Raw genomic sequence first — 24,750 nt, forward strand, 5'->3', positions numbered from 1 at the left:
CCCAAATCTTTCAATCTGATGACCTCTTGAGAGACTGCAAGCAGCAAGAGCAACAGTCTTCTCCTTTTCTGTTCAGATGTTAAAACTTACTGCACCGTACTTTCAATAACATTTGATTTGGGCCTCTGCCACCATGACAAGCAGGTCATATGGGCTTGTCTCTAGGCAGACTTTGAGGTTGCATGCCCATCGCCACGACTCCAGTTTTGCCTTGAATTAAAGGCGACAGGTTAAAACAACCATCTTCTGTCTGGTGGTCATCATTCTCAATTTAGCTGATGTTACGATCACTCCCTCTGCAGTGCCTTTGTTTTGATCTCACTGTCGTATCATGGTATGATTGGATTGTAACTTTGTGGCCTAGTTTTGAAAGTGATGGAAAGGGTGAAGTGTCTGGTATAGACCTGCCCTTCAGTGATCACAAGGCAAGTCCCAGATATATAGATGTGATTTAGGAGGGGAGGAAGAGGAGGAGGCCATAGATTTCCAGCATTTTTACTGCTGTTGTGGTAATCTGCGTGTTGTGTGGATGGGTGAGGAGCATTTTTGTTATTCAGTGTGGAGTATGTGGGACATATTTTATATATAAGCAGTAACTTGTTGAGAATGTACACTTGATCAGTTCCCCATTCACCACCTTAAACATATATTTCCTCCGTCACCAATGCACAGTGTCAACAATGCGTACTGTCTGGAAGATGCACTGCAACAACTCACCAAGGCTCATTCAACGGCACCTCCCAAATCCATGGCCTCTACTCCCAAGAACATGATGTGGAGATGCCAGCGTTGGACTGGGGTGGGCACAATAAGAAGTCTCACAACACCAGGTTAAAGTCCAACAGGTTTATTTGGAATCACAAGCTTTCGGAGCGCTGCTCCTTCATCAGGTGAGTGCATTGAGTAATTCCAGATAAACCTGTTGGACTTTAACCTGGGTGTTGTGAGGCTTCTTACCAAGAACAAGGACAGCGGATATATGGGAGCACAACTACATGCAAGTTCCCCTCCAAGCCACTCACCATCCTGACTTGGAAATATATCACCGTTCCTTCACTGTCACTGGGTCAAAATCCAAGAACTCCCTCCGAAACAGTACCGTGGGTGTATCTAGACCAGATGGACTGCAGCTGTTTAAGAAGGCAGCTAGCTCATCACCACCTTCTCAATTAAGGATGGGCATTAAAAAGATGTCCTTAAAGGAAATGCCTACAATCTATGAAAGAATTTAAAAAACACCTTAAATTCACAAGATTGAGTGAAGACTGAAGCATAAACGTATGTGCATTAAAAGTTTTATTGGATGCTTTTTGTTGTATTTGTGCACAAACAGCTAATGTTTTTAATTAATGTTTAATCTTTAAGGCAGAACACAGGATAGATGTAATTGGATTAACTGTGAAGAGGTATAAAACGTTCCTCTGAAGAGATTAAACTGACTGACAATTTTACAATTAAACTCTCCCGAACAATGACGGTGTGCGATGGAGCTTGCCAGAGTCAGCTAGCAAACACTTAAACATCACTCGAGTTTACAGGGAATGCATTCTGGAGGATGTCATCACTCGATTTGCTGAAATTAAACAAATGTACTTGCGAGGGAGCATTTAATAATTGGGTTAGTCGCAGATACTTGAGGGGTGGGCACACTGGGGCAGCAGGTTGTGTAAGGCCAGGAGCGTGGGGGCGGTGAATTATCCGAAACAATAGCACTGCATCCTGTTCATTAGGATTTGACTTTCCATTCATTACTTAATTGGCTTAGTGGGTCTAATGAGACTCTTGGAATGAAGACTTGTTTTGAGGATATTTTGGCTTTTATTTCTGCCCTAAGCTTTTGGTAAGCACCAGCCACCAGTCAGGAACCCACTCATGGAAATTAACTCTTTTATTTTACAGGGAGCAGATCATTAAGCCAATGAGAGTTAAGCCAGACGGCACAATGGGCCCATTGGAGGAAGTAGCCAATGAGTACACCAGTGATCACGACTCCGATTCTGAGGAGAATATCTAGCGGTGTACCTGATATCCCTTTTCCAAACTCTACCTTTATTTAATTACTTTCACAGGACGTGTTTGGCAGAAAAATAAATGGTTTCCAGCATGGAGCATGGGTAACGCATTCAGTCACCTCTTTAATGCTGTATGTACAGAAACACAGCTCTTACCCGCAGAGAGGACATTTTCTACCTATTTCTTTTTCACTGTGTTTATACCGTTGTTTGTAAAGCCAGACAGACAATATTCGATTTCCAATGTCGTCCAGTTCCATCGCTGACAGCATGAACAGTGCACACTGCCCAGCAAGTACATTCCCAGGCTGGCACTGGAATTGGAATGAGAGGAATGCCATTCTGGATCGATTTCTGCCGGGAAGCAATATGAGCAGAACAGAATCAGTGCCTCGTGCCAGAGGGGGTGAAGTGACTGCTCCAGAATTAACACTGTACAGAATCATGCTTCACTTTGTATATTTAAATTATCCAGCATATTGAAATTATTTCCAAGAACATCTAAATCTTAAAAACTTGCATTTTCAGGGTACTTCAAAGCATGTCGCAACCAGTTCTTTATTCCTGAAATGTAGTCACTGCCGTTATGTAGGTAAACAAAACAGCCATTTTGTGCACTGCGGGGTCCCACAACTAACACGAAGGACCAGTTGATCTGTTTTTGCTGCTGCTGTTGTAGATAATGTTGGTCAGGACACCAAGAATGCTCTGTTCCCCAAAACATCGTGATGCTTTCTTGAAAAGAAATGAGACCAGAGGATTCAAAATTAGTGGCAGGAGGAAAGATCTAGTTTAGTATCAATTATAAAAATGAGTGGAAAGAACACAGCAACGCAGTGTGATGCTGAGCAATGGGTTGATGCCTCCTTGTGATCCAAATTGTACTAGTCTGGCTAAAGCTTTAATCTGATCTCTGTCTTGCCTTCAGTGAGGAAGGAACTTAAATTTAATTAAATATAATGGAATATCACAGAAGCTGTTTGCAATGCAGCAGAAAGGGAGTTTGGGGAACCTGTAGTTCCCTGTTCCTTTCTACATAACGGCATGGCCAGAGTTGATTTGCCAGCACCCTCTTCTCCTGTAGTATAAATTGTGATCATTTGAAATTTGGCATCCTTGTGTTTGTCCTGATGAGTGCGAGACAAAAAGCAGTATTCAAATTCTGTACTAGTTAAATAGAATTGATTAAATAGTGTGTTTCAGAGTTTGCAGGTTTGAGAAATAGATATATTCTATCAAATGCGCATCCAGCAGAGTTTATTGCATGTGTGCAAACTTATATCAGGCAATGGTTTAAACAAAGCTCAAACTTTAACTTTTAACAGCCCGAATTGGAAATGGGAAACGTGATCCTATTGTTTGAGTTGGGTTATTTATAAATTCTGGAATTTAAAAACTTGCCCTGATTTTTAATGTTTTAAAGGTGGGATAATCAGATTTCTCATTATCTTGTAACTGAAAGGGAGAAAAATGGCTTCTTACCTCCTGAGCATTAACCAGTCCAAAGATATGCAGGTTAGGTTGATTGGCCGCGCTAAATTGACCCTAGTGTCAGGGGATTAGAGGGTAAATGTGTGGGGTTATGGGGATAGGGCCTGAGTGGGATTCTGGTCAGTGCAGACTCAATGGGCCAAATGGCCTCCTCCTGCGCTGTAGGGATTCTATGATTCTATGAATTCTCTTTGGTGTACCCTGGTGATGACTCTATAGTAGCCACTACAGTTTCTGATCTGTTTGAATATAATCAGCTTAGGCTGACACTCTTTCAGGAAGGCTTACTGCCAGATCAGCACCACAAGTTCAGCTTTAATCACTGGCCGGTTTTTAATCGTCAGTATCTGAAGTCGATCTTTTATTCTGGTGGAAACTACAACAAGTGTTGATAGAAAACTTGCATCTGTGAAACTTTCAATACTTTTATAGGTTTTAGTGATTGGAAGAGAGGTTTGAGAATCTGCCTTCCTTCAGTACTTCACAAATTTGCACCCTGTATCATGTTAGTAGTGATAACTGAAATATATCTCAGTCCAATGGAGGCTTTGGCTTCAGCTGAACAGTGGCCCAGGCTTGATAGATTGAATGGACACCACCTGTACTGTCACTCCCATGATTTATATCTACATTAAATCTCTAAGCAAAATATGCTGTGTTGTTCTTTTTTCAGAGCTTTTTCTAATTTCTCAAGCCTGTGTGTGTTAAAAGATGCACCATCAAGATTGTCCAATTTACAGGAGGTTGTCCTCGTATTAGAATCCAGGTCAGAAACTCCAAGATGTTTTATGAAGTCAGTCTAGATCATAAGTTTTGCATTTTGAATTTTGGCTTGGGTGAGCATAAAAATGTGTTTCTCTCCAGGTATGATTCAAATGATCCACTAGGGAACTTTTATCAAAGTTTATTTAAGAATACAGTTAACACTGAAAATTAGCAAAAACTTTTACCAATTACAAACAAGAAAAAAAGCAACCATGATATTGTATAAACCTTAACAGCTCAAAGTACTGTTCCAACCAAAACAAACTACCTTATAAACAAACACCCGTCCCAGGTTTAGCACAGAAAATAAGAATGCTCACGTGCTGCTTGCAGCTTTTGCAACACCTGCTATGAATGAGTCCTTTGGATGGAGAATTGAAACTCTGACTTCCCTGTCCTGGAGCTCCCAGCACACCAAGGTAGAAGAGAGAGCCACTGCTGGCCAGCAAACTACTGACAGCAAATGTTTCACTCCAGAGAGGCAAAGAATGCTTCCATTGGTGAGGCCGCAGCTGGAATACTGTGTGCAGTATTGGTCCCCTTATTTGCGGAAGGATATATTGGCCTTGGAGGGAGTGCAGAGAAGGTTCACCAGGTTGATACCAGAGATGAGGGGTGTTGATTATGAGGAGAGACTGAGCAGATTGGGTTTGTATTCGTTGGAATTTAGAGGGCTGAGGGGGGATCTTATAGAGACCTATAAGATAATGAAGGGGCTGGATAGGGTAGAGATGGAGAGATTCTTTCCACTAGGAAAGGGAACTAGAGGGCACAGCCTCAAAATAAAGGGGGGTCGGTTTAGGACAGAGTTGAGGAGGAACTTCTTCTCTGAGGGTGGTGAATCTCTGGAATTCTCTGCCCACTGAAGTGGTGGAGGCTACCTCGTTGAATATGTTTAAATCACGGATAGATGGATTCCTGATCGGTAAGGGAATTAGGGGTTATGGGGAGCAGGTGGGTAAGTGGAACTGATCCACTTCAGATCAGCCATGATCTTATTGAATGGCGGGGCAGGCTCGAGGGGCTAAATGGCCTACTCCTGCTCCTATTTCTTATGTTCTTATGTTCTAACTGATCAGCAGAATTTCCAATACCCGGGAGAGAGACAAACACACCTTTTGCAGTCTGGAGTCCGACAGCTTCTAACTAAAACGGAAAGTAACTCTGGATTTCCCTATGTCCAAAGCACCAGACCTACCAAACAGTCATAAAGCTAAAAGGTTGTAAACTCCAGGAGAGTGCATTAGGCTCAGATTAAAAATAAATAAGAAGCCTATTATGACTCTGACGGCAACAAAAGGACATCGGTTCAGACAGCTCAGCAACCAACACAAAAAGCCAGACCCTCTTTTTAAAAATAATTGTAGAGAAACAAGATTAAAATACATTTCTTAAAGGCACAATAGCATCACAGAAGACCCAACCATCTTCAGCTGCTTCATCAATGATCTTCCGTCCATCATAAGGTCAGAAGTGGGAATGTACGCCAATGATGTTCAGCACCATTCGTAACTCAGATACTGAAGCAGTCCAAGTCCAAATGCAACAAGATCTGGTAGGCCATGTGTATCTCCAACAAAATATATCCTAACACTCTCCCCTTGACATTCAGTGGCATTGCTATCACTGTCTCCTCCACTATCAACATTCTGATGGTTACCAGTGACCAGAACTGAACTGGACCCAACCATACATTGGCCTGCCCTTGCAGCCAGAGTAAGAGGCTGGAATCCTGCAGCAAGTCACTCACCTCCTGACTCCCCAAAGTCTGAGCACATCAACAAGTCAGGAGTGTGATGGAATGCTCCCCACTTGCCTGGATGGGTGCAGCTCCAACAACACTCAAGAAGCTCGGCACCACCCAGGACAAAGTGGCACACGTGATTGGCACCCCATCCACCACCTTCAACATTCATTTCCTCCACCACTTACGCACGGTGACAGCCATGTGTACCATCAACAAAATGCCCTGCAGCAATGTGTAACGACCCTTTTGACTGAACTTCAAACCTGTGACCACCTAGAAGGATAAAGACAGCAGGGACATGAGAACACCACCACCTGCAAGTCCCCTCCATTACATATATTCGCATATAATTCCTGACTTGGAACTATATTTTGACTTGATTTATTATTGTCACATGTATTAGCATACAGTGAAAAGTATTGTTTCTTGCGGGCTATACAGACAGAGCATACCGTTCATAGAGAAGGAAACGAGAGTGTAGAATATGAGCACTTTCACATTATTCACTGCCGCTAGGTCAAAGGTTTAAAGTAAATCAACTTAAAGGCACAAACTGCAGTGGTTCAAGATGGCAGCTCACCACCACCTTCTCAAAGGTAACTAGGGGTGAGAAATAAATGCTGGTCTTACCAGGGATACTCATCCTCTGAATGATTTTTAATGAACTAAGGAAGAGGAGGAATTGTGGTGTTACAATACTGGTCTGAGTAAATGGTGTGTATTGTGATAACTGAGTTTAAAGTTTATTTATTAGTGTCACAAGTAGGCTTACATTAACACTGCAATCAAGTTACTGTGAAAATCCCCTGGTCACCACACACTGGCGCCTGTTCGGGTACACTGAGGGTATTTAGCATGGTCAATGCACCTAACCAGCAGATATTTCGGACTGTGGGAGGAAACCGGAGCACCCGGAGGAAACCCACACAGACACGGGGAGAACGTGCAGACTCCACACAGATAGTGACCCAAGCCAGGAATCGAACCCGGGTCCCTGACGTTGTGAGGCAGCAGTGCTAACCACTGTGCCACTGAATGGTGTATTATCAGAGTTTTATATGAACAGATCTAAAGATAAGTCAGAGGGAGTAAGTGGTTCTGAATTTCATTTGGATGAAACATAATTATTTCAAGTTCTTTCTGCTAAGTTCGTTGCATGTGGATTAAAACAGCAACAACACAGGTCACATTCTAACTCGCTTCCCTCATACTTGTTACACTTCTGTGTTTGAAGATTAAATGGACCAATCTTCTGGTTCTTTTCCGATGACTTTCCCAATCAGTTCCTGGAGGCTGTTCCACTGTTGCAATCAGATCATCCTGGATTTGTCTCTCCACTTCATCGACCCACCTCAACATTTGTACCCACAGTTTTGACATTTTCAGTTCACCCCTAGCCCCAGCACTTTGGAGAAAGTTTACCAGATTTCCACCACCCATCGTGTGAAGAAGTTCCCCCTACTTTCACTCCTGAACAACCCAACTCCAATTTTGAGGCTATGGCCCGATTACTCTGGACTCACATTGAATATAGTTTCAGTCTAATCCATTAATCACCTTAGAATCATAAAATCCCTACAGTGCAGAAGGAGGCCATTCAGCCCATTGAGTCTGCACTGACAACAATTCCACCCAGGTCCAATCCCCATAACCCCACGCATTTACCCTAGCTAGTCCCCCTGATTTGATTTGATTTATTATTGTCACATGTATTAACATAGTGAAAAGTATTGTTTCTTGCGTGCTATACAGACAAAACATACCGTTCATAGAGAAGGAAACAAGAGAGTGCAGAAAGTAGTGTTACAGTCATAGCTAGGGTGTAGAGAAAGATCAACTTAATGCAAGGTAAGTCCATTCAAAAGTCTGACAGCAACAGGGAAGAAACTGTTCTCGAGTCGATTGGTACGTGACCTCAGACTTCCGTACCTTTTTCCCGACGGAAGAAGGTGGAAGAGAATGTCCGGGGTACGTGGGGTCCTTAATTATGCTGGCTGCTTTGCCGAGGCAGCAGGAAGTGTAGATAGAGTCAATGGATGGGAGGCTGGTTGGCGTGATGGATTGGGCTACATTCACGACCTTTTGTAGTTCCTTGCGGTCTTGGGCAGAGCAGGAGCCACACCAAGCTGTGATATGGTGCATCTATAAAAGTTGGTGATAGTCGTAGCTGATATGCCAAATTTCCTTAGTCTTCTGAGAAAGTAGGTGGGTGGCAGAAAGGAAGTTGGTGGGGCTTTCTTAACTATAGTGTTGGCATGGGGGGGGGAGACCAGGACAGGATGCTGGTGATCTGGACACCTAAAAACGTGAAGATTGATGCCTCTCAAAACAATAGATTACATACTACATTTGTAAAAATAATTTTATTAAGTTAAAATAGATTCACAATTTGCGCAAAATTATAAAAATACCTTTTCACAATTTGGTGCAGTTAATTTCAGAGCTAAACTGTATTATTTGTCCAATATTCATCAGTTTACTATCAAACGTACTGCAGAGTTTCAGAAATAAATTGTACATTAAAATTTAAAATGAACAACTCATTAAAACACTTCATGTCAATAGTGGACAATGCCATTCCTACAGTGCTGAAGACATTGAGAAAACATGAAGGTGAGAATCGCGTTGAGAAAACTTGGTGTGATCTCTACACCGTACATCACATCAAAGTGTGGTTAGAATGAATACCTCATCGACCACCTTGCCTGTTGAAAGTTGCTTTTGTCAACAGCCCAGGTGGTAAAACTTCATTCAGTCTCCGATTCAGATGTTCCTGATGTAGGAGAGCTCTCTCCAGAGCTGCTCTAAATGCAACAGTGCTTGGTGATGTTAGTGGATGAGCTTCTTGATGCAGTACAGTTCTGCCCCTGGGCATTTCTACCTGGTCCCGTGTAGAGTCTGGATGCCACTTGGGCAGAAATGGGTGGCCTGGTCCACAGCAGATGTTTGTTTAGCTCAGGGTAGCCTGGAATCCTGGGTCAGCTCTGTTCTACACAGGAGCACCAGTTTCACCCTGCGATACATGTGAATAGGTCAGGTGGTTTATTACAGGACACAAAGGCACTTGCAGCCACATCTGGAAGTAGGTTCCTGAAAGGCTAATCTCACCACAACGTTAATCAGATCTTTAACTGAGAAGTACAAATACTGCCAAACAGGTGTTACAAAAAGCTGCTCAGCCAATCACCACGCTCCCTCACCTCCAGCCAATCACCACGCTCCCTCACCTCCAGCCAATCACCACCCTCCCTCACCTCCAGCCAATCACCACCCTCCCTCACCTCCAGCCAATCACACGCTCCCTCATCTCCAGCCAATCACCACGCTACCTCACCTCCAGCCAAACATCGCCCTCCCTCACCTCTGGCCAATCGCCACCCTCCCTACCTCCGGCCAATCGCCACACACCCACCCCCCCCATTCACCTCTGGCCAATCGCTGACCTCCTCACCTCTGGCCAATCACCACCCTCCCTCACCTCCAGCCAATCACTGCCCTCCCTCGCCTCCGGCCAATCACCACCCTCCCTCACTTCTGGCCAATCGCCACCCTCCCTCACCTCCAGCCAATCGCCGCCCTCCCTCACCTCCGGCCAATCGCCGCCCTCCCTCACCTCCGGCCAATCGCCGCCCTCCCTCACCTCCGGCCAATCGCCGCCCTCCCTCACCTCCGGCCAATCGCCGTGCTCGCTCACCTCCAGCCAAATGGGATCAAATTGGGGTGAATGGGATCAAAGGTTATGGGGGGAAAGCAGGATGAGGCTATTGAGTTGGACAATCAGCCATGATTGTGATGAATGGTGGAGCAGGCTCGAAGGGCCGAATGGCCTCCTCCAGCTCCTATCTTCAATGTTTCTATGTGCTATCTCACCACCATTTCCTCCTCATTCCAATGAAGGCTCATTTGGACATTTTTCATCCCGGTTCTGAAACCTCCCTCCTCCTCACCTCTGTAACCTCCTCCAGCTTAAACTCTGTGTGATCTCTGCACTCCTCCAATTTTGATTGGAACCCCATTAGTGGCTGTGACTTCAGCTGCCTGGGTCTTGGAATTCCTTCCATGAGCTACTTTACTCCGGTCTCTCTGACAAAGAGTTTAGTCACAATATCTGTCGCAACATCTACTCTAGCATTTAGGCCAATCATCAAGTCTGCTTTGACAGAGCATCTTACTCGGGCCCGATTCCCGTAACCCTGTGTATCGACCCCATTGACCCCCCCTAACCTACACAGTCTGGGACATTAAAGAGGCAATTTAGCATGGCCAGTGCACCTAACCCACACATCTTTCGACTGTGGGAGGAAACCGGAGTACCCAGAGGAAACCCACGCAGACACGGGGAGAACATGCAAACTCCACACAGTGACCCAAGCCGGGAATCAAACCTGGGTCCCTGGCGTTGAGAGGTAGCAGTGCTAACCATTGTGCCAGATAATGTCAGGAGTGTAATAGATTTGCAAAGGTATCCAGAAATACAGGAGATATTGCAGATTTGAATTGACATCGATGAGACCTTTCCACAAGCACCCACCTTGATCAGTTCATCCAGGTCAGTGATCCATCCCACAAGTTTCACCAACAGTCGCACGCTGTCGATCAAGTCGCCTAATTTTCGCACATCTGTTCGCTTCAGAGGAATTTGTTTAAAGGGGCCAACGGCATTCCGGTTCAGGAGCAGGCGAGGTATGTGAGGCTGCACAGAATTCACAATGCTCGCAAAGGGTTCAATCTGCATTCAGGAATGGAAGGTGCGTAAGATTACATAGAGCATGCAGCACAGAAACAGGCCATTCGGTCCAGCCAGTCAATGCTATCGTTTGTCCTCCATTCAAGCCTCCAATCTTTCCTCATCCATATCAGTCTAAGCCTCGATTCCCTCCCCAGTTATATGCTAACCCTTCCCTTAAATATATCTGTGTGAATTGCTTCAGCCACTCCCTGTGGTCACCAGTTCCCACGCTATGGATGAAAAAGTTTCTTCTGAATTCCCGACTGGATTTCTTGGTGACTATCTTATATTGACCTTCCCCAGTCATGCTCTTCCCCACATTCTCTCTGTATCTATTCTATCCAAGCCCTTTCAGAATTTTAAATACCTCTCTTGGGTCAAGAGAAAAAGGATACAGGTTCTGCAATCTCTTCTGAGAAAATAAAAATCAAACCTCTGCCTCCTGTTATCATCCTCGGAAAAGATTTTTGTTTCGCTCCTTCTCCAGCACCTCTCTTTTTTACAATATGGTTTCCAGAATTGTCCATGTGGTTTAACCAAGGTTCAGTTCAACTTTCAAACGGCTTCCTTACATTTCCATACTTCTTTTAACCCATGCTGCCATTGTTAATGGTTCGTGTATTTTGCATTCCCAGATTACCAAAAACTCAGAATAAATCCAGCAGGGCTGGACAACGGCACGCAAGAACACGCAAACTTGGGGTCAAGTCAGATGTTAACATTTTACACAATCTAATCTCTGCTCCCCCCTCCCCGCCACCTGTCCCATGATGGTTTCACCAGGATTGGGCTACTAAGCTGCTTCTCGAAGGCATGTTGGCAATTTAAATTTTATTTTATTCACTAATGGGATGTGGGCATCCCTAAACCCAGCATTTGTTGCCTATCCCTAATTGCCCTTGAACTGAGTGATTTGTCAGGCCATTTCAGAGGGGCAAAGAGCAGTACAGCACAGGAACAGGCCCTTCGGCCCTCCAAGTTTGCACCGATCACATTTACCTGTCTAGACCAACTGCCTATATCCCTCTATTCCCCGTCTGTTCATGTGTTTATCCAGATAAGTCTTAAATGTCGCTAATGCGTCTGCCTCAACCACCTCACTTGGCAGTGCATTCCAGGCCCCCACCACCCTCTGTGTAAAAAACTTCCCCCGCACATCTCCACTGAACCTTTCCCCCCTCACCTTGAACTTGTGCCCCCTTGTAATTGTCATTTCTGCCCTGAAAAAGTTTCCAACTGTTCACCCTATCAATACCTCACATAATTTAATAAACTTCCTATCAAGTCGCCCCTCAGCCTCTGTCTTTCCAGAGAGAACAATCCCAGTTTATTCAATCTCTCCTCATAGCTAATACCCTCCATACCAGGCAACATCCTGGTAAACCTTTTCTGCACTCTCTCCAAAGCCTCCAGGTCCTTCTGGTAGTGTGGTGACCAGAATTGGACACAGTATTCCAAATGTGGCCGAACCAACGTTTTATTCGACTCTAACATAATTCGCCCACTTTTATACTCGATGCCCCAGCCGATGAAGGCAGGCGTGCCATATGCTTTCTTCACCACCTTTTCCACCAGTGCTGCCACTTATAAGGATCTGTGGACCGGTACTCCCAGATCTCTCTGTGTGTGTCTATGCAGTTAAGAATTTCCCACATTGCTGTAGCTCTGCGTCACATGTAGGCCAGACCGGGTAAGGACAGCAGATTTCCTTCCCTAAAGGACATTAGCGAACCATGTGGGTTTAGTTTCATGGTCACCATCACTGAGACTATCTTGTATTGCAGATTTAATTCAACTTAAATTCCACCAGCTACCATGGTGGGATTTGAACCTACGTCCTCAGAGCATTAACCTAGGCCTCTGGATTACTAGTCCAGGGACATTACCACTATGCCACCATCTCCTTCAAGGCATGGTAATGAGGCTGGCAGCCTCAGAATTCACCTAATTTTAACCCACACATGAGGAAATCCAGACCTACATCACCTGCTAATCTGCAGACGGAGCTGAGATAGGGCACAAGATGGGCTGAATGGCCTTTTTCCATTCTGATTTCCCAGGGTTTGCAGGGGGACACACACTCACACACCCTTCCGGTTATTGCACAGAAATGACCATAGAGTCATAGAGGTTTACAGCATGGAAACAGGCCCTTCGGCCCAACTTGTCCATGCCGCCCTTTTTTTTAAACCCCTAAGCTGTTCCCAATTGCCTGCATTTGGCCCATATCCCGCTATAGCCATCTTACTCATGTAACTGTCTAAATGCTTTTTAAAAGACAAAATTGTACCCGCCTCTACTACTACCAGCTGAACAGTACAATAGAAGCAGGAATCTCTACCTCCAATGATGTTCCCATTACAATCAGCAAGTCACTCTGTTTAAATTCCTTTCTGTATGAGTAGAAATCTTTCGGGAGACTTTCCCCGAAAAATGCAACGTCTGGCTTCACAATTCCCAAACAAGTTTCGCATCTTGGAATTTCGTCCTGTAGAATTGCCGCCTGGAAGAGAAACATGTTGTAGCAGCAACAACAACATGGCCATGTGAACTTTCGCACAGTGTTCAGCGCGATAACTGAGCTACAGCGATTTTTAACATTTATTTATTAGTCACAAGTAGGCTTACATTAACACTGCAATGAAGTTACTGTGAAAATCCCCTAGTCGCCACATTCCGGCGCTTGTTCGGGTACACAGGGAGAATTTAGCATGGCCAATGCACCCTAACCAGCACGTCTTTCAGACTGTGGGAGGAAACCGGAGCACCCGGAGGAAACCCACGCAGACACGGGGAGAATGTGCAGACTCCACACAGACAGTGACCCAAGCCGGGATTTGAACCCGGGTCCCTGGCAGTGTGAGGCAGCAGTGCTAACCACTGTGCCACCGTGCACTCAATCTAATGACATTCTTCATTTTTATCATGAGATATTTCAGAGCACTGAGCTGATAGATGATTCCTAAAGTTCTTTTGTCATTCGTGAGTTTGTCCCTTCAGTGAAACTTGGAGTGACAGCAGGTTTTAGCACAGCTGCAACAACCAGTGGTTACAGGACTGAGGCCAGTGAATCAAGAACTCAGAGAGCGAGAGTTCAAAGGCCACCAGGTCAAAGTGTGAAAGTGAAGTTATTAAAGTGTGTCCAGTTCCCTGATGCCGTTCAGAGAAGGAACCAACGCAGTCACTATGGACCAAAGGGCATATTTCTGTGCTGTAAAACTCAGATGACTCTATTAGGGCGGCCCAGTGGTTAGCACTGCTGCCTCACAGTGCCAGGGACCTGGGTTCGATTCCGGCCTCGGGTGACTGTCCATGTGGAGTTTGCACATTCTCCCCGTGTCTGCCTGGGTTTCCTCCGGGTGCTTCAGTTTCCTCCCACAATCCAAAGATGTGCTGGTTAGGTGGATCGGCCATGCTAAGTTGCCCCTTGGTGTCCAAAGACGTGTAGATTAGGAGGATTAGCCGTGGTAAATGTGGGAGTTTATGCATTTAGGGCGGGAGTGGGGTCACGGGAGTGGGCCTGTGTAAGATGTTCTTTTGGAGAGTTGGTGCAGAATCAATGGGCTGAATGGCCTTCTGCACTGTAGGGATTGTATGGATTCTATGACTTTGACACTTTACCTAATGTGATAGACAATGGGCGGGATTTTAAGGCCTCGCTCGGGCAAGACCGGAAATTCCCGTCTGGGATCAACAGAGATTTCCGTTGTCGGACCCTCGCCCGCTCCGATTCTGTGGCGAGCGAGATGGTAGAGTTCTGGCCAATGTGTTTTATTAAATTTGTTTTATGGGATGTGTGTCACTGTCTAGGCCGGCATTTATTGTCCATCCCTAGTTGCCCTTGAGAAGGTGATGGTGAGCTGTCTTCTTGAACTGTTGCAGTCTGTGTAGTGTAGGTACACCCACAGTGCTGTTAGGGAGGGATTCCAGGGTTCTGACCCAGCAACAATGAAGGAATGGAGATATATTTCCAAGTCAGGATGGTGAGTGGCTTGGAGGGGAACTCCAGGTGGTGGTGTTCCCATGTGTCTGCTGCCCTTGTCCTAGATGGTAGCGGTCGTGGGTTTGGAAGGTGCTGCCTACGGAGCCTTGGTGATTTGCTGCTGTGCACCTTGTAGATGGTACACACTGCTGCTACTGTTTGTTGATGGTGGAGGATTGAATGTTTGATGAAAAGATAGCACTCAAATGGGCTACTTTGTCCTGGATGGTGTCGAGTTTCTCGACTGTTGTTGGAGATGCACCCATCCAGGCAAGCGGAGAGTGTTCCATCACACTCCTGACTTGTGCCTTGTAGATGGTGGAAAGAATTTGCGGAGTCAGGAGGTGAGTTACTCACCACAGGATTTCTATCCTTTGAGGAAGAGGGAAAACGAGAGAGGGGGAAACGAAAGAGGGGGAAAACGAGGGAGAAAAAGAGAGAATGAGAGAATGGGGGAGACAGGAGAGGAAAAGAGAAAGCGAGAGAGAGGGAAATAGAGAAATATTCTGTCAGTGCGACACAGGAAGTGTCAGTCTGGATTTGAACCAACAAATTTCTGGCTCAGAGCAAAGAGAGAAATACACTGAGCTATAACTAACAGCTTATAGAGCACGGCCGTGTGGATTCCAGAGCTCAGAGTGACTCTCCGCCAGCCACTCTGTCCATTTACCTTCGCTTTTTCTGATGGATATGGTGAGTTACACAAGGAACACGAAGCAGTAGAAAAAGTCCCGTGAGCCTCGATCAGTTTCTCCGAAGGAATCCCAGCCGCTGCACAAAAACACGGGCACATTAACCGCCAGCACCCCAACCCCCGGCACCACAACCCCCGGCACCCCAGCCCCCGGCACCCCAACCCCCGGCACCCCAACCCCCGGCAATTCCGAATTCTGAAATGGAAACATTATTCTAAGTCAGTATAATTTACATCAATGTCTTCTCCCATCATCGTGTCATCATCGGGGAACCCCTTCTCACTATCAGGTGTACTCTGGGGCCAATGCACAGGAAAGGCTGGAGCTCTGGCCCTTTTAATGAACCAATGTCCTAGAAAGTTCTAGAAGGACAAGGGCAACAGAAACCTGGGAACACCACCATCTGCATGTTCTCTTCATGGCCACTCACCATCCTGACTTGGAAATGTATCGGCCGTTCCTTTACTGTCGCTGGCTCAAAATCCTGGAATTCCCTCCCTAACAGCACTATGGGTGTACCTACACCACAGGGACTGCAGCGGTTCAAGAAGACAACTCACCACCACCTTTTCGAGGCCAATTAGGGATGGAGAATAAATGCTGGACTAGCCAGTGACTCCCACATCTAGTGAACAAACAAAACAAATTGTTACACCTGTCTGTGGAGAATTAAAAGGCTCCCTACCTCGCTCCAGTCCGTCGATGTTCTGTGTATATAACCGCAGTAAGAGACCCTTGTCATGCAGAAGTCGCAGGAAGTAATGGATGTCATTGGGCTTGTAGTTTCCAGGATAGAGACTCTTTGCGAGACAGAAGAATGGCTTTGGATTCCAGACGAAATAGTCAATGTCGAAGATGGCCTCAGGGTATGGGATGTCATACTGCTTCATATTATCATACAGCCCAGTGCCTGGCGTTCTGTTTGAGGGGGAAGAGTTGGGGGGTGGGGGAGTTAAGGATGCAGTAAAAGACTGTGGTCACTTTCACTAAAGATGCATCCCCTTCTAGTGAGTCACATAACACAGAGCCACGCAATAAAACACCTCAATGAGTGTCCCAGGAAGCAGGTGTATTCATGAAGATAATGTCCATTGCGCTTTCAACCCTGCTCCTGGGCTCCAAGTCCTGGGTAACCAATTGAGAATATCTCAAGACTTGAGCTCCTGCACCAAACCTTCTTAGGAACATCATTCTTCCAATTCGCTGGAGTGGTAGAAAAGCCCTAGTGATTGCCCTCTTGGTTTGCCCTCTCATTTGCCATTGTAGCTGTTCTGGAAATTGAAGCCCTATCTCACTGGCCAGACCACATGGGCCAAAATTTCAAAATCCCAAAACAAATATTAGGGACCAGATCAGAAACTCCAGGGTATTTTATGAAGTTAGACTAGACCCCAACTATTTTGATTTTGGCATTAGTGTGAGGGTAAGGTGTTTCACTCCAGGTGTGATTCTATTGACACACTAGGAAGCTTTTACTAAAACAAACTTCATTTAACAACACAGATAACAACATGAACTACTTTAATTTTTACCAATTGAAATACTTAAACATGACAAGATACAATTCTTAACTGCTATCCTATCTCCATTAGTTCCAATGTAAGCAATATTCCTCATATAGACTCTTTGGCCATATTTTTGGTCACCTTCCCCAATATCTCATGTAGGTCGGCGTCAAATTTCACTGGAAATTCCTGGGACTTGGATGGTTTATGCTGAAGGTGCAATGTAGACACAGGGGCAGGACTTTCCCCATTACCCTTGGCGTATCTTCCGGTGGTGGAGGTGGCCCGCCATTGGCCAGCGGTGTGATCTTCCAGTCCCATATCTATGGGGTTTTACATGTCCCACACCTTCCACCGGCAGGGAATGCACTACTGGGTTGGATGGCGATGGGGGGCGGGGGGGGGGGGGGGGGGGGTGGTTTGCCATCAGCAGGTTGGAAGATCCACTGATGAGAAGGGCCAGAAAACTTCTGCCAAGTTGTTGCTGGAGAAGACGGCCATTCAGCTCCAACCTGCTAGCTCTTTGAAAGAGCTCCCTGATTAGCTGCACTTGCCCCAGAAACCTGCAATGATTCCTTCTTCAAGTGCTTATCCAATTTTGAAAGATACTATTGAAAGATACTGCTTCCATTGCACCTGGCTTTTGAAATATTTGAGCTCCCTCCAGGATTCCACTGACGGAGAGAGTCAGCCTTTCCGAATATTGTCTCTCCGATTGGACTCACCTGAAATCAGGGATCCCACTGGGTGTGCTGATTCCCGCTCCGGTCATCACCACAATCTTCCTGTAATCACCATTCCCAATTTGCGCAGCGATATCGCGGAGGCTCAACAGCTTCTGGCCAACCTTGACCGATGAATCTGGGAGACTTTTCAGACGGGAATCGGTGGTTTTTTTCTTTCTTTCTCTTTATTACAAATTGACAGAAGTTCACTCACAAAGTTCAAAACCACATTTACAATAAAGCTAACAGCAAGGTACTGCCCTCGTCACCCACAGATCTGATGGATTCTCAGTTCTGTCTGAACATCACCCCCAGGTGGTCTTTGCCATCTGTTTGTACAATAGTTTGTATTTTAACAAGTGGTCAGAAGACAATTGTTTTCAAACAATCGCTTGGCAGCACATGGATGGCACAGTGGCACAGGTTAGCACTGCTGCCTCACAGCGCCAGGGACCCAGGTTCAATTCCAGCTTCGGGTCACTGTCTGTGCGGAGTCTGCACGTTCCCCCCGTGTCTGCATGGGTTTCCTCTGGGTGCTCCAGTTTCCTCCCACAGTCCAAAGATGTGTGGGTTAGGTTAATTGGCCACACTAAATTGCCCCTTAGTGTCAGGGTAAATGTGAGAGTGACGGGGATAGGGCCTGGGAGGGATTGTTGTCGGTGCAGACACAATGGGCCAAATGGCCTCTTTCTGCACTGTAGGGATTGTCTGAATCTATGACTTGAATCTTGCTGAAAAGACAAACATGTCGCTGAAGCTTTTCATCTTGCACTCATCAGGACAAACACAAGAATACCAAATTTCAAACCATCACAACAATTTATACTATGGGAGAAAGGTTGCTGATTGGTTGGCACGTTGACTCTGGATTGGCCAATGTGTTGCGATGGAGAAAGCAATGGGGAACCGAGGCTTGCTGAGTTCCCTGGGAATTGAAAAGAAGTGAAAGACTTGAATCTATTCCTTTTACTTGCAGAGAACGGGTCTCCGTGTATGAATATATATCACTTTCAGCAAGCATAAGTCAGCCACATTATGAGCTTGACTAACTATCTTAAATCAGTTTGTTGGTATAACTATTAACACACTCAGGGTTGCTGTGGTAAATTTGTTTGAAATTTGATATTCTTGCATTTGTCCTGATGAGTGCAAGATGAAAAACTTTGGAAACACGCTTCTCTTTTCAGCAATATACAACTGCATTCGTATAGCAACTTATTACATCCTCAGTGCAATTGCACCCAAGACAACCCAAGTTGTAATTGTATAGGGTGTTGGTGGGACCACATCTGGAGTATTGTGTCCAGTTTTGGTCTCCTTATTTGAGGAGGGATGTGGTGACATTGGAGGCAGTTCAGAGGAGGTTCACCAGATTGATTCCGGGGATAAAAGGGTTGACGTATGAGGAGAGATTAAACAGTTTGGGTTTGCACTTGCTGGAGTTTGGAAGGATGAGAGGGGATCTGATCGAGGTATATAAAATTTTAAAAGGGATTGATAAAGTAAATGTGGACCAAATGTTTCCTCTTGTGGGGCAAACTAGAACAAGAGGTCACAGGTATAGGTTGAGAGGCGGTAGATTTAAAACTGAGATGAGGAGGAACTACTTCTCGCAGAGGGGGGTGAATTTGTGGAACTCGCTGCCCCATCGCGCGGTGGAGTCTGAATCATTGAATGGTTTCAAGGAGGAGATGGATATATTTCTAATTTAAAAAAAGGAAAGAGGGATATGGGGAACAGGTGGGGAGGTGGATTGGAGACCAGGGAGAGATCAGCCATGATCTGAATGAATGGCGGAGCAGGCTCGAAGGGCTGAATTTGCCTTTTCCTTCTCCTAATTCCTATGTTCCCATGAACACACTTAGTGATTCATAATCACTTCACAGTCAATGATTTATTGTTACAACATGGCTGTTAGCTTTCACACAATAAACTTCCACAAACAGCGTGCTGAATAACCATTCTGTGTTTGCTCCTGCTATTTGAGGGAGGAATGTTGGCCAAGATACTAGATAGCAATTCCTTCTTCTCCATGACATGGGACCCATCACCTCTGACTCTTCTATACAAGCCTAGTCGGTCTCATTTTCTCATAAGACAATCCGCCCATTCTTGTTATTGGTCTCATTAAGAAGTCTCACAACACCAGGTTAAAGTCCAACAGGTTTGTTTGGAATCACGAGCTTTCGGAGCACTGCTCCTTCACCGGGTGAGTGCAGCAGCGCTCCGAAAGCTCGTGATTCCAAACAAACCTGTTGGACTTTAACCTGGTGTTGTGAGACTTCTTACTGTGCCCACCCCAGTCCAACGCCGGCATCTCAACATCATGGTATTAATCTGGTAACCCTTCTCTGAACTGCTTCCAATGCATTTCCATCCTCCCTTAAATCAGGTGACCAATACTGTACACAGTTCTCCAAGTCTGGCCTCCCCACGCCTTTTGCGTGGCTTGCCCACCCCGCCACCGGGGAACCTGTCGTGGTGGGGTGGTCTTCAGTGAGACCTGTACAACTGAAGCATTATCTCCCTACGTTTGTATTAAATTATCCTCACTATTCTATTCGCTTTCCTAATTACTTGCTGTACCTGCATACCAGCATTTTGTGATTCCTGTCCTCTGACACCCAGATCCCTCTGTATCTCAGAGCTCTGCAATCTCTCACCATTGAGATAACGTGCTTCTTTATTATTCTTCCTGCCAAATGGACAATCTCACATTTGCCCACATTATGCTCCATTTGCCAGATGTTTGTCCACTCACTTTATATCTTATTACAACCTCTTTCTATCTATTTCATAACTCACTTTCCTACTTGCAAATTTGACAATCATTCCTTCAATCAAGTCATTTATATAAATTGTAAACAGCTGAGCTCTCAGCACTGATCCCTGTGGCCCACCATTCGCCACACCGTGGCAATCTGAAAATGACCCATTCATTCCGATTGGCTAGCCAATTTTCTGTCCATGCCAATATGTGCGGCGCGGTGGCACAGTGGTTAGCACTGCTGCTTCACAGCGCCAGGGACCCGAGTTCAATTCCCGGCTTGGGTCACTGTCTGTGTGGAATCTGCACATTCTCCCCGTGTCTGCGTGGGTTTCCTCCGGGTGCTCCGGTTTCCTCTCACATTCTGAAAGACATGTTGGTTAGGGTGCTTTGACCTGGACAGGCGCATGAAATTGCATGAAGAGATTGCATGAATTTATATTTTTTGCAATCTTTGTTGTGACACTTCATCAAATGCCTTCTGGAAATCTAAGTACATCCACAGGTTCCCCTTCATCCACAGCATAAGTTACTTCCTCAAAGAACTCCAATAAATTGGTTAAACCTGATTTCCCTTGTGCAATACCATGTTGACTCTGTCCAATAACCTTGAGCTTATCCAAGTGTCCTGCTAAAGCTTCTTTAGTAGTTTTGAACATTTTCCCAATGGCAGATGTTAAGCTAACTGACCTGTGGTTTCCCACTTTCCGTCTCCCTCCCTTTTTGAATAAAGGAGTTGCATTTGCGATTCTCCAATCTAATGGGACCTTCCCCACATCTTGGGAGTTTTGGAAAATTAAAACCAATGCATTAACTATCTCACTCGCTACTTCAGTTAAGACCCTAGGATGAAGTCCATCTGGACCTGGGGACTTGTCAGCTACAGGTCCAACAATTTACCCAGTTTAAACCCAAGGAACTCACGTTCTTCCCACCTTACCATGCCCTGGTTACAGCTGCCTCTGGAATGTTACTTGTATCCTCAATAGTGAAGACCAAATATCTGTTCAATTCATCGGCCATTTCCTTGCTTCCCATTATCAATTCTCCAGCCTCAATCGCTTCAGACCAATGCTCATTTTGTTATCTCTTCTTTAAAGATTTATAAAAATTCTTACTTTAATTTTTTATATTTCTGGCTCGTCCTCTAATTTTTCCTTCATTAATCTTTTAGCCACCCTTGACTGTTCCTTACATCCTGTCCCACTCTTCTGACCTTCAACCTATTTTTGCACAAGGGCATGGGTGGCACAGTGGTTAGCACTGCTGCTTCACAGCGCCAGGAACCTGGGTTCGATTCCCAGCTTGGGTGACTGTGCAAACACCGCACATTCTCCCCATGTCTGCATGGGTTTCCTCGGGGTGCTCTGGCTTCCTCCCACAGTGAATTGGCCATGCTAAATTGCCCCTTAGTGTCAGGGTAAATAAGTAGGTTTATGGGGATAGGACCTGGGTGCAGACTCGATGGGCCGAATGGCCTCCTTCTACACTGTGGGGTTTCTATGATTCTATGACATGTTTTTTTCTTTAAGTTTAATACTATCTTTAATCTTTCTGGTTAACCACAGACCTTTTCTTACTTATTGGAATGTGCCTATTCTGTGTATTCTGAAATATCCCCTTAAATGTCACGTTTGACCTGTGCCTCACCCTCATTGGCCAGTTCACTTTAGCCCGCTCTGTTTTCACGCTCTCAGAATTGCCCTTGTTTCAGTTTAAAGACATGCAGTGGGATTTTCTGTCCCTCCTGTGGTGTGACCTCATTGCACAATGACAGGTCCAGTATAGCCCCCTCTCTGGTTAGCTCCAGAACGTGCCGTTCTAAGAAATTATCCCGGAAACACTCAATGAACTCCTCACCTTGACTACCTTTGCCGGTCTGACTTTTCCAGTCCCTGTGTAGATTAAAATCTTGCATGATTATTTTGACTAGCTCCAATTACTTCTTTTTTTTATGCTTCACCCTACCATGCGGTTACTGTTCGGGTTCCAGTACACCACTCCCACAAGTAACCTCTTTGGCTCCACCATTTCTGGCCTCAACCCAAACCGTCTCCACATCCTGGTTTCCTGAATTTAGGTCATCGCTTTCTAATGTGCCAATCCCATCACAGAGCTACCCCCTCCACCTTTTCCTACACATCCTGTACTGCCTACACATCCTGTACCCTTCATATTCAGGCACCCTGGTGCCCTGGACATTAGTGCATCCACCCTGCAGCCCCCATTCTCATCCAAACAAGCTGAATAAAAACTCAAACCTGTTGAACAATTGTAAAGGTTGAGCCTCCCATTTCCCTGCCCTCTGGGTCCGCTGGCCAGCCTCACTCGCAGTCACATTCTCCTGTTCCTGACTGCTGATCAAATCAGAAGACCCTGACCCAAGAGGCGTGACTTCCTCCTGGTACAGAACCTCCAGGTAACTCTCCGCCTCCCTAATGTGTCTGCAGCTCAGCCTCCAGCTCAGTAACTCTGAGTTAAAACTGCCAAACGCCTACTGCAGACACCTTTGCCCTGGATAAAACCAACTGAGACATGGCTAACACACTGGAATACCCTCTTGGGGACATTGTCCTACATTAAATCCGCTATGCAAATGCAAGTTGTTGGTGTTTGTTGTTGAGGACTCGCCTACCTGGTTACAGAAAGTGGTTTTTCATTGACCGCTAATCGACTGATGTTTTTCACCAGTTCTGCTGTCTTCACTTTCACCTCAGCCAGGGGCCTGGTCTGTCTGATCCCAGTGACTGGTTTCCCTGTACAGAGCTTCCCAGGATCTGCTCCTTTCCCAGTTTTCGTCCCCTTTCCCGTGACTGTTGCAGAGCTGCACGATGAAGCCATGGGGAGAGCTAGATGGATGTGGATAAAACAAGGATAATTAGATCCCGAAGTTACAAAACACTTTATATTAAGAGAGAAGTCCAAGGAATCGCAAAATTATACCCCAACATCAAGATTCAACTCAAACTGTTCAGAACAAATAACAAAAATAAAACCCCAATCACCAAAAATAAATCCCTTCAAAATGAGACAAGTTCCAAGTATTAAAAACTCTATCTTTGTCGCAATTTCTATTTATGTCCATTAGTATTCAATGAGGCGATGGCCTAGTGGTATTATCGTGAGATTATTAATCCGAAACTCAGCTAATGTTCTGGGGACCCGGGTTCGAATCCCGCCACGGCAGATGGTGGAATTTGAATTCAATAAAAAATAAATCGGGAATTAAGAATCTACTGATGACCATGAAACCATTGTCGATTGTGGGAAAAACCCATCTGGGTCACTAATGTCCTTTAGGGAAGGAAATCTGCCATCCTTACCTGGTCTGGCCTACATGTGACTCCAGAGCCACAGCAATGTGGTTGACTCTCAACTGCCCTCAAGGGCAACTAGGGATGGGCAATAAATGCTGACCAGCCAGCGACGCCCATGTCCCACAAATGAACAAAAAATATTAAAAGATTTCACCATGAAAGACCCCCGCAGGGGTCACCATGAAAGACCTCCGCATGAACTTTCCCCCCACCTGCAGGATTCCCCCCCACCCCCGCGGGATTCCCCCTCCCCCCACCTGCAGGATTCCCCCCCACCCCCACGGGATTCCCCCCCATCCCCGCAGGATTCCCCCTCCCCCTGCCTGCAGGACTCTCCCCGCAGTCCCCGGGGTTCCACCTCTTGAACCACTTCAGATCAGGGTTGTCAATAGATAATCCCATCCAACGGGAACTGCACAAAATATAAATCAACAGAGGGAAGGACCGTGGGGAAGTTAACGAGTGGCCGATGGGCACATCATCATTAGCTGGCTTCCTGACTGAAATAAGAAACTTGGTGCAGAAAAACTCCTGGGCAACAGGCAAAAGGAGCTGCAGATTAACATGACTGAGGGAGGGGCTTGGACAGACTTAATGAAAGCTTTGTGTTGTGTGAAAGGTCGATGCTACTCATTCTGACACGCTTTGACATTTGTGACGACTGAGCTTGTCTAATAAGAGTGGCATTAACATGTGGGATGGCGGGAGCGTTAGTTTGAGCAGGTGTGACAGCATTAACTAAATCGACTCCCAGGGTGAAAGCCAGAACTTTCCAAACTCAAAGTGTCAGGCTGAACATGTCAAAGAAAACTGGAATGGGAGCGAAATGACCTCAGATCCACCGGGAGGGAACCGTGAGCAGTTTTAGTCCAAATAAAGATATACCAGCATTGGAGGCAGTCCAGGCAGTCCAGAGAAGGTTCATTTGGTTGATCCCAGGTTGAACCCAGGAGAGGTTGAGTAGGTTGGGCAGAGAATACAACAGGATATAGATAGGCTGGAAAATTAGGCGGAG

General features: G+C 45.7%; 2 protein-coding genes across 5 annotated transcripts in view; one reads left to right on the forward strand and one right to left on the reverse strand.

Annotated features, from left to right (window-relative positions):
• ric8b (RIC8 guanine nucleotide exchange factor B) overlaps positions 1 to 24,750 on the forward strand; it is a 470,590-nt gene that overhangs the window by 50,905 nt on the left and 394,935 nt on the right. For 2 of the 4 annotated variants that reach the window (XR_013498701.1, XR_013498700.1), the window contains exon 10: positions 1,900 to 3,578. Coding sequence is in view for 2 of the 4 variants with exons in the window: in XM_078219593.1 (XP_078075719.1) it covers positions 1,900 to 2,014 (115 nt within the window). In the remaining 2 variants the exon portion in view is untranslated. Of the gene's footprint in view, positions 1 to 1,899; positions 4,149 to 24,750 lie in introns of those variants that run through there. The other 2 variants (XM_078219593.1, XM_078219596.1) reach the window with 1 other exon arrangement.
• On the reverse strand, positions 2,521 to 23,071 carry LOC144499020 (NAD-dependent protein deacetylase sirtuin-3). Its single transcript, XM_078221078.1, has 8 exons — positions 23,054 to 23,071; positions 17,652 to 17,834; positions 16,107 to 16,339; positions 15,397 to 15,497; positions 13,086 to 13,247; positions 10,547 to 10,744; positions 6,201 to 6,288; positions 2,521 to 2,747 (listed from the first exon to the last, which is right to left on the reverse strand). Exons 2-8 carry the CDS (start codon positions 17,696 to 17,698, stop codon positions 2,521 to 2,523), a joined length of 1,056 nt encoding a protein of 351 aa, XP_078077204.1. The 5' UTR covers positions 17,699 to 17,834; positions 23,054 to 23,071.

This window comes from Mustelus asterias, chromosome 9 (genome assembly GCF_964213995.1).
Source record: "Mustelus asterias chromosome 9, sMusAst1.hap1.1, whole genome shotgun sequence".
Lineage (NCBI taxonomy): Eukaryota > Metazoa > Chordata > Chondrichthyes > Carcharhiniformes > Triakidae > Mustelus > Mustelus asterias.

Bases quoted from the DNA above. Each gene is read 5' to 3' on its own strand.
- LOC144499020 (XM_078221078.1), bottom strand. From the start codon at position 17,698: ATGACCGGAGCGGGAATCAGCACACCCAGTGGGATCCCTGATTTCAG. The intron at 16,340-17,651 runs GTGAGTCCAATC...CCCCTCAAACAG, and splicing joins AGTGGGATCCCTGATTTCAG to AACGCCAGGCACTGGGCTGT. The intron at 10,745-13,085 runs GTAGAGATTCCT...TCCTGAATGCAG, and splicing joins TAATGGGAACATCATTGGAG to ATTGAACCCTTTGCGAGCAT.